The sequence below is a fragment of the Daldinia caldariorum genome (assembly GCF_022478825.1).
Source record: "Daldinia caldariorum strain CBS 122874 unplaced genomic scaffold F4812scaffold_11, whole genome shotgun sequence".
In the NCBI taxonomy this organism is placed as follows: Eukaryota; Fungi; Ascomycota; class Sordariomycetes; order Xylariales; family Hypoxylaceae; genus Daldinia; species Daldinia caldariorum.
The window spans coordinates 1,145,100-1,158,994 of NW_025953047.1; the positions used below are offsets into that span (position 1 = coordinate 1,145,100).

At 49.1% G+C, this 13,895-nt stretch overlaps 5 protein-coding genes across 5 annotated transcripts; 3 read left to right on the forward strand and 2 right to left on the reverse strand.

Moving 5' to 3' along the window:
- The first annotated feature begins 172 nt into the window (after positions 1-172).
- Positions 173-2,536, forward strand: F4812DRAFT_71759 (uncharacterized protein). The gene is made up of 6 exons (XM_047939348.1): positions 173-342; positions 436-500; positions 558-729; positions 800-1,239; positions 1,388-1,900; positions 2,099-2,536. Exons 1-6 carry the CDS (start codon positions 258-260, stop codon positions 2,471-2,473), a joined length of 1,650 nt encoding a protein of 549 aa, XP_047789272.1. The 5' UTR covers positions 173-257; the 3' UTR covers positions 2,474-2,536.
- F4812DRAFT_71760 (SacI homology domain-containing protein) lies at positions 2,537-5,866 on the reverse strand. The gene has a single exon (XM_047939349.1). The coding sequence runs from the start codon at positions 5,654-5,656 to the stop codon at positions 2,600-2,602; it is 3,057 nt and encodes a 1,018-aa protein (XP_047789273.1). The 5' UTR covers positions 5,657-5,866; the 3' UTR covers positions 2,537-2,599.
- A 1,890-nt stretch (positions 5,867-7,756) lies between these two features.
- Positions 7,757-8,682, forward strand: F4812DRAFT_71833 (uncharacterized protein). Its single transcript, XM_047939350.1, has 3 exons — positions 7,757-7,901; positions 8,006-8,161; positions 8,213-8,682. The coding sequence occupies exons 2-3, from the start codon at positions 8,150-8,152 to the stop codon at positions 8,576-8,578; spliced, it is 378 nt and encodes a 125-aa protein (XP_047789274.1). The 5' UTR covers positions 7,757-7,901; positions 8,006-8,149; the 3' UTR covers positions 8,579-8,682.
- Positions 8,476-9,777, reverse strand: F4812DRAFT_71876 (uncharacterized protein). The gene is made up of 3 exons (XM_047939351.1): positions 9,230-9,777; positions 8,816-9,174; positions 8,476-8,748 (listed from the first exon to the last, which is right to left on the reverse strand). Exons 1-3 carry the CDS (start codon positions 9,356-9,358, stop codon positions 8,676-8,678), a joined length of 561 nt encoding a protein of 186 aa, XP_047789275.1. The 5' UTR covers positions 9,359-9,777; the 3' UTR covers positions 8,476-8,675.
- A 253-nt stretch (positions 9,778-10,030) lies between these two features.
- F4812DRAFT_433378 (Adaptor protein complex beta subunit) lies at positions 10,031-13,885 on the forward strand. The gene is made up of 6 exons (XM_047934625.1): positions 10,031-10,366; positions 10,548-10,673; positions 11,033-11,217; positions 11,286-11,361; positions 11,420-11,784; positions 11,839-13,885. Exons 2-6 carry the CDS (start codon positions 10,629-10,631, stop codon positions 13,355-13,357), a joined length of 2,190 nt encoding a protein of 729 aa, XP_047789276.1. The 5' UTR covers positions 10,031-10,366; positions 10,548-10,628; the 3' UTR covers positions 13,358-13,885.
- Positions 13,886-13,895: the final 10 nt, after the last annotated feature.

A 13,895-nucleotide genomic window follows, 5' to 3' on the forward strand; every position in this document is an offset into this window, starting at 1 on the left:
ACTCATTTAATACTCAACTCTTGATGCTTGTGCAACCCCTTAAATAGTATGTTGGGTAATAATGGGGGGCCAGCTGTTAAACACCTGACAGCGGCCCGTCAAGCTTTCAAAAGTTAAATCTGTAGAATATTGAACTTAATACCTTGCGAGGTACTTAGCACCACCCCCATCATCTCGACTTTCTTGAATGAGTTATACTTTAAAGTAACAAACAAATCACGAAAAAAAAAAAAAAAAAAATACTTATCGAAAGAATTATGTTTGAGGAACTTCTCAAAGCCTGCAAGAGTGTTGAGGGGTCTCAGAATCCGTCCCAGGAAATTGACGAGGATCTTTTACGACGTAGGCTTCCCTTCGCATCTCATCTCATTTTATCTTGTCCCAGTCCCATCACATCTTAACTCCAGACAGCAAACTAACAAACGGTCACTCTAGTGGTCCCTGATAATATCACCATTCATGACCTGGAAAGCTTCCTATCGCATAGCAAAGATGAATCGGTACGCATTTAATATCGTTTTTCATTTGATATATCAGTACTGAGTGAGCGTATGCAGGATCACGTCGCTCTGCTCATAGCCGCATATGCTATCATCCTCAAGTTCAGCAAGAACGCCGAAGTACAAGGCATCATCAACGAGGACAACTTTGATGGCGCGGTCAATGAAATCGCCGACCATATCAGCTCCCTCATCGTACCCCTCTGTTCCGGCGATTCGCTAGACCAAGGTACGAAGTCTTTATTCACATGACGGACACACAGCGAGAGGAGCAATCACTAACGGTGTATGAGAGGTAGACGAGACCGACTACGCCACTCTTCAGCGCAAAGGCAACCTGGGCCTCAAAGCCTTAGATGCGCTTACCAAAATCCCCTCCAAAGCCATTCCCTTCCAGCTTCCTCGCCCGGTCCTTCTCCGCATCGCGGCTTTCACCAATCCCACGGACCCCTGGACAACGGCGGAATCCTCCGCGCTCTCCCAAACCCTGCTGTCGGCGCACCTCGACGGCTCGCAAGCGCGGCCGTTCATCGTCGATGACGTCCTAGCAGGGTTCCTTCGCCCGCTGTTCTCCAAGTCCCGCCCCGCGGCGATCACGGCTTCCGGGCGCAAGGCAGAGTACGTCGAGGAGGCGTCGCGGTACGACGGCGCCGCTCGCGAGTCCTCCGAGACGAAGCCGTGGAAGTATGCCCATCGGTACGCGGTTACGGTGTTCGAGTGGGCTGTGCGGCATGCGGATGTAAGTCGGTTTTTTTTTTTTGTTCAACTGAAAAGCAAACTCCGTGATTTAAGATATATTCGTCCCAAAGTTCATATCTATGCGTTGAGTTCAACATTATCTACTAACGAACTACCTAAACTAACTAACCTACCTCTCCCCCGCGCAGTCCCCCCTCCTCCAAGCCCACTGGCCGCTCTTCACCCCCGTCCTCCTCACCTTGATCGACGAGCCGGGCCCCGCCCCCCTCAAGATCCGCGCGCTCGGCATCCTGCGCGCCTTCTGGGCGCGATGCCCTCAGACCCTGATGCGGGACACGGGACTAGCCGAGGTCTTCGAGCAGGCCGTGTTCCCCGCCGTCTTGTACCTGCCGAGCCTGACGCCCGAGGACGAAGCTCTGCAGATCCTCGGCGCCGCGTACCCGGTGCTAATCGAGATGGCCGGCCTGACTATCGACCAGCATACGGCCACAGTCGGCAGCGCAAGCACGGCGGAGACGCAGAAACCAGCGCATAGTCAGATCACGGAAGCGCAGCGCAGACTGCTGGACAAGATCATCAGAGAAGGCATCATGGTCGGGTATCACCACGCGAAAGATCACGTGCGGCTCGTGGGCCTGTTCTGCGAAACGCTCGTCTGTATTATAAACGGGATGGGTATACTAGCCGTGAAACACCTCAAGGTAAAAACCAAACCGTTCCTTGTTATTCGCCTCTAATATTTCCCGCTTGACCCATTCTAAAAACAAACCAACCCAAAACACACTCCATGAATTCCTGTAACAAATACAAAAAAAAAAAAAAAAAAAAAGAAAGCCGTTTCCGCTGCGATGTATAACAGGTATGAATTCTAGTTACATATATTAACAAACAAACAACAGGATTTCCTCCCCATGCTCTCCGAGATCATGACCGACCCCTTCGGCACCAAGTACCCGCCCGCGCTCATCTCGAGCATCAAGCTCCTGCAGGCAGTCCTGCTCACCTGCTGGCCGCGAATCCCGCACTACTGCAACGAGATCGTCAAGATGCTCATGCTCAGCTGGCTCAACATCAGCGACGAAGCAGAGTCGTCGTCCTTTACATCCGACAGCAGTCCGATCGCGAACGAGCTCAAGACCGGACTGATCCAAACCGCTACCATGCTGTCCGCTATAATGAACGCCGCCAACGTAAATTTCGGAGAACGCGTGGACCCTCTCGTCGAGAAAGACCCTCGACTAAGCGAGCTTTTTTGTTTATCTGGGCGAGGTTAATTTAGGTACCTAATCAATAATACCTAGCACAAAAACAAAAGGCGCGCATGCATGCATCGTAATTCAGGAAGACACCGAGAACTCGGAAAACTCGTTGCTCGCGGACCTCCGCGCGGCCGCCGAGCCCTAATCAACCGGCTGCTGCTTGAAGAGGGACTTTCCCCGGAGCCACTTGCGGTAGGCCTTGTAGCGCTTCTTGGGCAGGTCCTCGTCCGTGACGGTCAGCGGGTTCTCGCCGATCCGCAGCAGGTCGTTGTACGCGTCGACGACGTCGTCGTATTCTCCTTCTTCGGTGGTGCTCATTCCCGCCGTCGTACCGCCTATCCCCGTCGCCATCCCCGCCGAAGCCATCAGCATCAGCCCGTCCGTCTGCCAGCTCCCGTTCAGGTAGTCCTGGTACTCGGACGAGTCGACGTCCGGCGGCGCCTCGTTGGATATCACCAGCGGCAGGCTCTGCGGGTGGCTGATGTACCGCGCGTAGTCGTCCCCTTCCTGCGCGCTCACGGTCGGGTTGAGCGATTCATGGACGATGTTGGCGAACGTCCACTGCGCCGTCTTCGTCTTCTCCTGCGCCGTCTGCTTCAGCCTGTAGCCGTCGCGGTTCTCGGCCGAGTCCTTCATTATGCTCTGGGGGATCGTGGGGCCCCGGTCCGGCTGCAAGGGCTGCAGCCATCGCTGGATCGATATGCCCCGGGAGCTAGTCTTCTCCGTCATCGCGGACTCGGAGTCGTCATCCAGCGAGGACATTCTCGACTCTTGGGGGTCGACGATGATCACCTCTTTCTTCGCGGTCGATTTCTTCTTCTCGGGCGTTTCCGTGTCGCCCTCGGTGCGGACGCGGAAGGGGCTCAGGTCGTATTTGCCTTCTTGGGTGGATTTCAACGGTATGTACTTGAGGGTAGAATTCATCTTGTACGGGAACATCTTGGGGAACGAAGACAATGTCGACGGGCGGTAATACTCGAGCCAGTAGTCGTCGAAGAACGAGACGGGCTTTGTGGCCATGTCGCCCTTCGGCGGCACGTAAGGGGGTATAGTCCGCTTCTCGAGGTACGCCGGCGTGTACCAATGGATATAATCGTGCTTTTCCTTCTGCGACCACGTCCGCGGGTTAGCGTGGTGAAGGTAGTAATCCGTAGAGAAATCCCACAGCATAGGTTGCCCCTGAGAGAAGATGTAGTTCCCGAGGAAGAGGTTATACGCCTCCTGCCTTTGGCTGTCCAGGAACGAGTTATTGTAATAGCGCTTGAAACTCTCGATCATGTCGCGAGAATGGCTCGTCCACTGGTTGATCTTGCGGTACGTCTCCATCGTATTCACCAACTGGGAACCACCGTACTGGACCGCGATGGTATCGCCGTGGTCGTGATACATATGCGTGAAGAGATTGACCGCGTCCGTGTCGTAGTCGATGGTATTATTTTCGAGCATACCCAGGGCGTGAAGCTGGTGTCCAAGCGCCCGCTTTCCAATGACAAATTGAGCAGCATTGGTACGGTCTAAGCAGTCGATACAATTCGTCCTCGCGACACCGTTCTGGACACTAGTTGGAGTGATATCGCCGTCGCCATTATGGAAAATGCCAGTTGTGGTGACGACGGTCTCGGCGATGTTCTCAAGCGTACCGATGACATCCTGGTCTTTGCTTTTCGCGGCCCTACTCATATCCCAAGCTTTGTAGATGATCTTGTGTCCCTCGGGCAAGAACTGGTTTAGGTAGTTGATGGCGTTTGTGTACTCGTGTAGCAACTTGGATTCCCGCGGCGTCCTTTCTCTGGCCTTGATGAGATTAAGCACGTATACCGGGGAGCCGTAGCGTTCGAACAAGTTGTCGAAATGCAGTGCCGCCGCTGTGTAAAAGGGGTCGATGAGATTCAACTCGATCGGGGGTTTGGGGGCAACACCGATATTATCCTGCGTCCAGTGGAGAGGGATACTTCCCCTGTGCTGGACATATGAAGTAAACTGGGGGTTTGCAAAGAGCTTGGGGCCAGGAGAATGGAATGAAGTTGTCAACGCTTCGGAGACGATTTGCTCCGTCTCGACATCGTTGGCTACGTAGCCTAGATCATTTGCGCCGCGCTTCAAGAATCTGGCTCCTGCGAAATATCTCGATCGTCGGGCGATTATAGTGATGTGTGCCGTCCGACCGTATATAGCTATGGCAGCTTGATCGATATACCCATATATTATCGGCCGACACCAATCGAATGGGTCATGGATAGCATCCTGGACAGGGCGCAGAAGATGGCTATTCCAGATAAACATGGGATTGTAATCGTCGTACGTCGTACCTGGCATTCCATTCAGCAAAGCAGTTCTCTCCCGGGTAATGTTGTGTTGCAGGGTCCTCGTGATGTCGTACGAGTAACTGTAGTAGAAGGATCTTGTGAGATCTAGATTTTTAAGAATATTCAAGAAGCGCTGCTCCTCGACGTGACGAGAATCCGTCTTGTACTTGGGCGGAGTTAAAGGGATAAGTTCGGTTCCGTCGATCTGGTAGACATAGTGGCCGCCAATCATCGCTACCGTACTTTTCTTCGTGATCAGGAGCATGTAGTACGGCCCTGTGAATTTAATAAAGCCTAGAATCCCCCAGGTCGTACACCTCTGTCTGATGCCACCGGTGCTCTTGTTCCCATCGTCGATAGTATTTAGCAGCGAGTTCATCTCCTTCTGGCTATAAATGATTTTATCATCCGTTATGCTCAACTCGGACTCGTGGGTATTGCGAGCGATCTTCAAGATGCGATAGCGCTTCTCGGTAATATCTCCTCCGACAATGTAATAGCGGCTCGCGGTTTCGTACAAGGTGAACTTGTGCATCTTGTAGGCCGACCGGGTCGGAGCACGTTCTTCTTCGGGTGGAGTAGCAACCCTGGAGGATAGGTTTGGGCTGTTTGTTCGGACAAAGGGTCTAGCGACGGGCTCCTCATCGTTATCGTCCTCGACGGTAGTTCGCTTCTGTGTTTGGACGTTTTGTAGCAAAGTTTCGCTACTAGCATTATTCTGCAATAGGGGATAGGTAGGTTCTAAGCGTTCCCGTTCGGTATCATGGGTTTCGTCATCAATGACTCGGTGGTTACCGTCCCAGCCGTCGTGAGAAGCTTGGCTACTATTAAGTGGCTGAGAAGTCTGGCCGTTGCTGGCCGTTGTACCATCCTGATCACTCGCGTCGGCCATCGGAACCCACACAACACTCTCGATTGAAGCATACTCCCCAAGGTATACGATGGGGGGTTTTGATTTCCAACAGCTATAGGTGGGGTAATAGAATTGATGAGAGATTTACTGAAACCGTTGTCGCCTGCGAAGGGCTAGTTTTGGTTAGGAAACACCGGAAACTTTAAATCTGGAACTATAACAAACTATTACTTACCTAGCTTGTATATGTAACGGCTTCGCTTCGAATGAGGATCAACGGAGAGCCAGAGGCGTATAACTAAACCTGTGCTTATCGATACGGAGCCATGTGCATTGGAAGTGGGGCAGTTTAACTTTAAATTCCCTTGTTCTGATATTACGTCATTGCTTTATTTATACAACTTATTATTCTTTGTCCATAACTCAGACATGTGAAAGAAATACGTGCTCATATCATAAGCAGTGCGCTTTTACCTTTTTTTTTCTTTGCTTTTGTTTTTTTTTATAAAAAAAATTCAGTTAAAGTAATGTTGTCTAAAAGTATTATAGCGAGATGAAGTTACGCCTTTGTACTTGAATCGTAGATTTCCCCTAATGCCTAGGATTGAATCATGTAACATTTCCTTAGCCATATTTATTATTATCTTATAACTAACGTAACCAGGTAAAAAACCATGAACTTACCAACAGCAAGCAACGGGTCTCCAACTCTACAAATACTCCCTATCGCTGTATGCATTCACCTATGGATTAGGTATATCATCTACAGTTTGTAACCGATATACATTCAAGTAACCTATAAGACGGTATGTTAAGGCAGTCGTCATCTCATATCAATTATCAAGTACACTATCGATATCTAACAATAGAATGTAACAGGTATGAAATATAAACTTAGGTACCCAAGCAATAGTTTGCGAGTTTGGATGCCGTGTCCGCAACATGAAGTTCCTACATACAAGCTTGACACACCGAACTGGTCTCGTCCGGCTAGATCAGGCTACCGTTGAGGATACCTAATGCGAAACAACTTGCTACTATAAAGTGCTCGAGTGGACTGAAAGGGAAAAACATCCAACCCTCCTCAGGAACCGCATAGCTTTAGAGTCACTCGCAACCTATAGACTTATGCGCCAAGAAAAATGCCCGGGACAGTACAGCCATGCGGGCAATGGCATAACGTTCCAGACTTTCTAAGTGGTTGCAGCTCGTTAAAGCGGTGAATAGATATCATCAAGTAGTTGCGGTGTTACGAACCTTTTAGCCAGGAGCAGGGACTCATTTATGAATTCTAAGTAGGCTGGCTTTATGGGGGGGATATGATGCAAGAAGCCAACTCATAATGATACCTTCGCAGGCCACCGATCATACCCAACATACCTTAGTTACCGAGTATGAGTAGGTAGTCACGGAGAACGTAGGCATGAAAATGGGCTGATAAAGATATATATCATGGTGTTGTATTGGAATAGAAAATCGGTCAAAAAGTAAATAGACGGTCTGTATGCATAAACAATTCCTAAAAGAGGCTGAGTGATTAAGCTTCTGACACTACCCCAAAGCCCCGTCAGGTGGTTGATAGAGTCCTAGAATGCAACCCCGCCTAGGGGCATCGTAGAGATTCATTGCATATCACATACGTCGTGGCGGAGAAGGCGGAATTAGATCCTGTCGAACTTCCATTGCCGAATCTTCCGCTTCTCCACGTGAGCGTTATTTGTCAATGACAGACCGCTACTCTCTTGACCCAGTGCGAGTCTGCACCTCATAATGCACTGCATATGCGGCAGCCACGATTGGGGGTTCCCCAGATGAAGAGATTTCGGCGTTTGGCCCGCAGTGCACATCATTTACAACCCTGCCAACTAATTATACAATAGATACCGACCGGGCGGCTCCTAGATTCTGATAGGTCGGTAGCTAGCATGGAGGTGTCTTCATTTCAGTGCTTGTTAGGGGTAAAGCAAGCAGGATACTAGCATCCAACAGTTCGAGCATTCAGTTTAGTTCTTCTACCTAATCTTGTACAGCGAGAACAACATAACGATTTCTATTTGACGTTCTGCACGTAACGTAAACAATGGCGTTTCAGGGTGCTGTCCAATCCGTCGGAACACCATGTTTACCAGTAGAATCTTCGTGGGGGGTTTAAAGCGTTCTGTTTTGAAGGCGCTGAAATTGACCCCGAAATGCAGCATGCCATATGGGATAGCATGGGATGATCGACAAGCTGTTGTACGTGACTCTCGAAGCGGGGCCTGCCACCTTTGCTTGCGAGTTATAGGTAAGGTATGCAGTTTATATTGGAAGACGAGGACAATATTTAATACCTTTGGATGCCCCCGTCCTAACGTGGATATGGATACTAAATGATTTGCACCGTTGCAGTTGACTTGAACAACCATGTACACATATTTTCCGATCAACCCAACCAGAGTGTTGACTAGAAGTTCCCGGACTTAAACACCTCGTGTTATCGTGAGACCTCGCAAAGATTTCGAGCTATTCAGTACCTAAATCAGTTGCCCCGTCATGGAACCAAAGGTAACTCGACACACACGCTAACGAGAAATCAGTAGCTTATAATGTTGATAGGTTGAGATACACGTTTCGGAGAAGCGTGAGAGAATTGCAACCAACCCTAAGACCGCTGATCATCCTACTCTGAATGAGCACCCAATTTCAGGAGACACGATATTTTCGACTTTGAACCGTCCATGGATGGATCGTGAGCATACGTTGAGAAATAGTTTGAAAGAGGACTTCCCGCGAGAAATCCAAGGCCACGATAGAGATGTCATGGAACGCTGGAAGAGCCAACCAATGGTGGATGACCCATACCATAACATGTATTCGATCATCGTCCCTACGAAAACCGGCGAATCTAAAACTTCCAACATTGAGCCGTCAAAGCCTGCAAAGCCCACCAGTGAAGCAGCCGCTACCTCAGGATCGAAGTAAACAGAAACCAGCAACGTGGAATGGAGAAAAGGGATCAGTGCTAGAAGAAAATATAAGGTAGAATGTATTCGAGATTGTATTTGGTATCTTCCAGAGTCTATAAAGCAGGAACAGCAAGCTCTAGTGGTTCTCGTTGGGCTTCCCAAGCCAGCCAGTCTGATCTCGTGGTTCTGTATGCTGTTAGAACATTTCTCCTAGTTAGTTATAATGGGTACCTATTTAATAGGCCAGACTTACGGTAATAAACCCATAGCGTTGACTTTCCAGATCCCAACAGCCAGAGCTACAAGCTGCATCGCGACATATGCCAGCTTGGCCTGTATCATCTTGCTCTTGTTGGTTTCGCTCTCGAACCTCTCAAACGCCTGGTTTGTGCTTAGGATGCCCAAGATGGGGTTCTTGAAGGCCATGTACACCATCATTATGCTAAAGATCTGTAGAGAGTTGCCTGACATGTACATCATGATAGCCGTCATAGGCAAGCTCTTCACGGGTGCGAGCGCCACCTCCCAGGCCTTCTTCAGCTTGAGCGTATCCATCTCTTCAGGGGTGTGTTGCTTTCGGGGTTGTATTTTGGCTTCCTTCGACGCTTTTTTCTATCGCGGGGTGTTAGTTTCAATTGCATATGAACTGATTATTGTATGTCGATACCTTTGATAATGCGGTTGATTGCGATGGGTAACCGGGAGGATCGGGAATGCTACTATTCTTCGACTTGGGTGGTGGAGGATGTTGTAGATCGGCAACCCATTTAGGGATAGAAGAGGCGGTGGATGACATTATTACAGTGTATTTTTGCTTTTGTTTTTTATTTCTTGAGTATATTTAATTATTGCTGTGAGATATGAAGTGGTATGTGGTATATGTGGTGATATCCAAGACTGCTGTTTAGTTGCGAAGCTGTTAATTGACTTTAGTTGCAGTTGCAATTCAGGCACAGAAGTACAAGGTTACTGGTCCACAGTAGCCGTCATAGCGGGACCGGATGACAAAGCGTGGGCTAACTGGCTGGACTTGCTGACTTGCTGCATGCTGCTGGCTGGCAGGCGCGAAAATTAAATGAGCAGTTGACCCACAAAAACAACAGCACATACAAGACTGACCATGTTGAATTCAAAAGATTATAGAAATTCGTAGAAAGGTAAACAAGAAATAAGGAAAATCACATAAATAATATATACTTTTACAATTATTTTGATATAATTTGTGTATTATTTACTGTTGGTTTGGCTATAGAATTACAAGTAACTGAAGTAGGTTATTGGTTTTGGTAGGGCTGCTCATTTAAAACTCGAGGCCGCCAGCCTGGTCGCATGGTTAAGGAAAAGATGCTAGGTACCATGTACCTAAAGATACCTAACTAGGAGGTACCTAAGGTGTAAGTTTGGAAGTTTGGGATCCACTTCACCCGAAATCTACCCCCTGCAAGCCTAAGCCCAAGCTTCTAACTTTCCACTCTTCAGGGGTTTTCCTCTGAACTTTCTTGCCTTTCATTTTTTGGAGGGGCCTAGGTTCCTGAACATCTTCCTCCGAACGCCAAATGCAATGATTCTTAATCCCAATAATGTCAATTCATGAGTTCAGTCCAACTTAATTTATCTTCCCCTTTTCTTTATGTAGAATGTCATTACGTTCGACCTAATTCGACCATCCTCTGCACAACAATCTGCGGGCCAAGATACGGCGCGTCATTACATTCATTCTCCCCTCCAATACCGACTGTTTTCTCCAAGCTACCATCAAGCTCTTGCGATTGGATGGTTGCATAATAGGCTCCTTGAAGAAAAGGTATACTTCTTTAGTCAACCAATGTTCCTATCCCATATCCCAATGTCCCTTGCCTAGCGTTCCAGCATGAGGGGTAACCGCAAGAACCACAAGAACCGCAAGCTGGTTTACTTCCTTGCTTTTATTCCCTGCTGTGTTTCTGTCTCCGCGTTATATCAACTGACCTCGAGCTTCTTCCCAGCCAAACTAGCCAACCGGCCGATACCTTGAGAAAAAGACCAAAAGAGGCAATTCCGACAAAGAATAAACGCCAACGTTAACCATGTCGAGCACCCAAGTCGGAGGGGACTCGAAGCTGTTCGCTCGAGTAAGCCCATTGATATTTCCTTCTTCGCGACATCCCGAATCTTGTTATTATACCCGTTATTTTATTACCTGTACCTCCCAATTCGTTTGCGACTTGTTCCCTTCCCGTGACACACTCTTCTCCAAATTCCATAATTTGGAGATTGATATTACCTGCCCATTTATCACGGTCTGCCGATGCGTCTTTGACTTGACGTCTATCTTAGAAAGGCACACGTTTCGAGTCGCCCTGCGATCCCAACGTCCCTTCGGGACCATCCAGACACATTATGATTCTACCCACCTTGCCCGTCGCGTGCAATGGCCATGTTTCTAGCATATATGCCCCCGGACTTTGGCTTACGACCCATGACTATCCAGGGCAAAGTCGCCGAGCTTCGAGTTGAGCTGAACTCGGGCGGAAAGAAGGACAAGAACTACACACAGAAGAAGATCGCCCTCAAGAAGATTGTCGCGAACATGACTATGAGCAACAATGAGATGGTCTCCCTCTTCCCCGACATAATAGGCTGCATGCAAATCCAGAGCCTAGAAATTAAGAAGATGTACGTCCGTATCTCATTCCCAAGGCCACACCGATAGGGCCGGACACTAACGGGGAGGGGGGGCCCAGGTGTTTCTTGTTCTTAGTCAACTATTCGAGAATGCGCCCCGAGATTGCAGTGAAGGCGATACCGTTCCTGCAGCATGTAAGTGTCGCGATCAATATGGCATTGTGCTCAGCAATTCGACTAACCGTTCGCATAGGACATGGAAGATAGTAACCCGCTAGTCAGAGCCCTGGCTCTTCGAACCATGTCATATGTACACGTCAAAGAATTCGTCGAAGCTACAGTCCCTCTTGTTAAGCGCTTGCTCAGGGACTCCGATCCCTACGTACGAAAAACAGCTGCTTTCTGTGTCGCGAAGTTATACGATCACGATAAGTACATGGTTGAACAGTCCGACCTGATAGATAGGCTCAATCAGCTCCTGAGAGATGACAACCCTACTGTCGTAGCGAGCGCATTGGCTGGTTTGATGGACATCTGGGAGCGCAGTGACTCCATCAAGCTTACTATCGATTACAGCAACGCTTCCAAGATGGTAGCAATATTACCAGATTGTTCTGAGTTCGTCTTTTTGGCCCGGTTAATAATTATCTACCTCTGCTAACATGAAATTAGGTGGGGTCAGACTTACATCCTCGAAGCTTTAATGTCTTATGTGCCTCAGGAGTCAGGGGAAGCGACCTTGCTGGCTGAGCGTATAGCGCCGCGGTTATCACACTCGAATTCTGCCGTAGTACTAACCTGTATCCGCGTAATTTTGTATTTGATGAACTACATCGCAGAAGAGAAACAGATCTCGGCGTTGTGTCGTAAATTATCTCCTCCGCTGGTAACGTTATTGGCAAAGGGTCCAGAGGTGCAATATCTTGCTCTACGAAATGCGCTGCTCATACTTCAGAGAAGGCCGGACGTTCTGCGCAACGATATTCGCGTTTTCTTCTGCAAATACAACGATCCAATCTACGTTAAAGTCACGAAGCTCGAGCTGATATTTATGCTTGCCAACGAGAAGAATATCGACGAAGTACTAACAGAATTAAGAGAATACGCTACGGAAGTCGACGTGCATTTCGTTCGTAAGGCTGTGCGAGCCATCGGAAAGCTGGCCATTAAGATTGAACCGGCTGCCAGGCGATGCATAAACCTCTTACTCGAACTCGTCGCAACGAAGGTCCCGTATATCGTCCAAGAAGCCACCGTGGTTATTCGCAATATTTTCCGGAAATACCCCAACCAGTATGAGTCTATTATCGGCACTCTTTGCGAACACCTTGATTCTCTCGATGAGCCTGAGGCAAAAGCTGCTATGGTCTGGGTTATTGGACAATACGCAGACCGCATCGAGAATAGCGAGGTCTTACTTGAAGATTTCCTGTATTCGTTCTCGGACGAACCCGTGGAAGTCCAACTAGCGCTACTCACGGCCACAGTGAAGCTCTTCATTCAACGACCCACCAAGGGTCAGGACCTCGTGCCGAAAGTCCTAAAGTGGGCTACGGAAGAGACCGATAACCCGGATCTCCGAGACCGCGCTTACATGTACTGGCGCCTTCTCAGTACCGACATGAACGTCGCTAAACAGATGGTCATGGGTGAAAAGCCTCCCATCACGGCCGAGTCCGAGAAGCTCGATCCCCAGACCCTCGAGGAGATGTGCCTCAACGTCGGCACCCTAGCGACGATCTACCTCAAGCCCGTCCAAACCGTCTTCCGCAGCGCGCGACCCCGCCGTCTACCCGACTCCCCTGCTCTCCAAAAACACGCCCTCCCCTCCTCCGCCAACCTGCCCACTTTCGAGGCCCAGAAGAGCCTGAGCATGTTCGGCATGGGCGGACAGCCGGCGGTCCTGCGACCGGACAGCAACGACGGGGTAGCGCGCGCCCACGCCACGGACGCTAGCAGCAGCAACAGCGGCAACGCCGACAACATGGCCAACGCGGTCAGCGACGCGGACGCGTACTTCGCCGGCATCGGCAGCCAGCAGATGGCCGCCATGGGCATCCACGAGGCCGGCGACTCGTCCTTCGGCGGCGGCGGTAACGAGGCCTCCTACGTTGTCAACCAGTACGCCCCGCAGCAGGTCTTCCAGCCCGCGCAGGGCGTCGGGAGTAATGGTGACTTGCTGATTTTGTAGGTAGGTAATCCTACCTAGGTACTTATCTCCACGGCCTTACCTACCTTCCAACCTATCTCATCTTATCCATATTGGATTCCGAGAATAGGAACTATGGACAGTAGGAGCGAGGGTGAGTATAAGAATATCTACCTAAAGCAGCAGAAACAACAGAGATATGTAAAGTGCTCGGTTGTGAAGAACCGTAGACGAGGGGGAAAAAAAACGTTAGAACCTACCCTACAATAGGGAGAGGAATGTGCAAATTGTCAAGTATATGTAAATACTGCCATTGTGAAGACTAGAGAAAGCAAGCAAGCAAGCATAGGGTATTATTGATTTTTGGGAGGAGCTTGTACATCATTCACGACATAATTCATTTTAGAAACCTTTCGGATGCTACTGCTTATAGTCCTTCTGCGATTCATGTGCTTCATTTGCTTCATTCGCTTCATTTGCTTCATTTGCTTCATTTGCTTCATTTGCTTCATTTGCTTCATTTGCTTCATTTGCTTCATTTGCTTCATTTGCTTCATTTGCTTCATGTGCCTAACCTTCA

Bases quoted from the DNA above. Each gene is read 5' to 3' on its own strand.
- F4812DRAFT_71759 (XM_047939348.1), top strand. From the start codon at position 258: ATGTTTGAGGAACTTCTCAAAGCCTGCAAGAGTGTTGAGGGGTCTCAG. The intron at 343-435 runs GTAGGCTTCCCT...CGGTCACTCTAG, and splicing joins TGACGAGGATCTTTTACGAC to TGGTCCCTGATAATATCACC. The intron at 1,240-1,387 runs GTAAGTCGGTTT...TCCCCCGCGCAG, and splicing joins GGGCTGTGCGGCATGCGGAT to TCCCCCCTCCTCCAAGCCCA.
- F4812DRAFT_71760 (XM_047939349.1), bottom strand. From the start codon at position 5,656: ATGGCCGACGCGAGTGATCAGGATGGTACAACGGCCAGCAACGGCCAG.
- F4812DRAFT_71876 (XM_047939351.1), bottom strand. From the start codon at position 9,358: ATGTCATCCACCGCCTCTTCTATCCCTAAATGGGTTGCCGATCTACAA. The intron at 9,175-9,229 runs GTATCGACATAC...ACCCCGCGATAG, and splicing joins AATCAACCGCATTATCAAAG to AAAAAAGCGTCGAAGGAAGC. The intron at 8,749-8,815 runs GTAAGTCTGGCC...AACAGCATACAG, and splicing joins AACGCTATGGGTTTATTACC to AACCACGAGATCAGACTGGC.
- F4812DRAFT_433378 (XM_047934625.1), top strand. From the start codon at position 10,629: ATGTCGAGCACCCAAGTCGGAGGGGACTCGAAGCTGTTCGCTCGA. The intron at 11,362-11,419 runs GTAAGTGTCGCG...CCGTTCGCATAG, and splicing joins CGATACCGTTCCTGCAGCAT to GACATGGAAGATAGTAACCC. The intron at 11,785-11,838 runs GTTCGTCTTTTT...ACATGAAATTAG, and splicing joins ATATTACCAGATTGTTCTGA to GTGGGGTCAGACTTACATCC.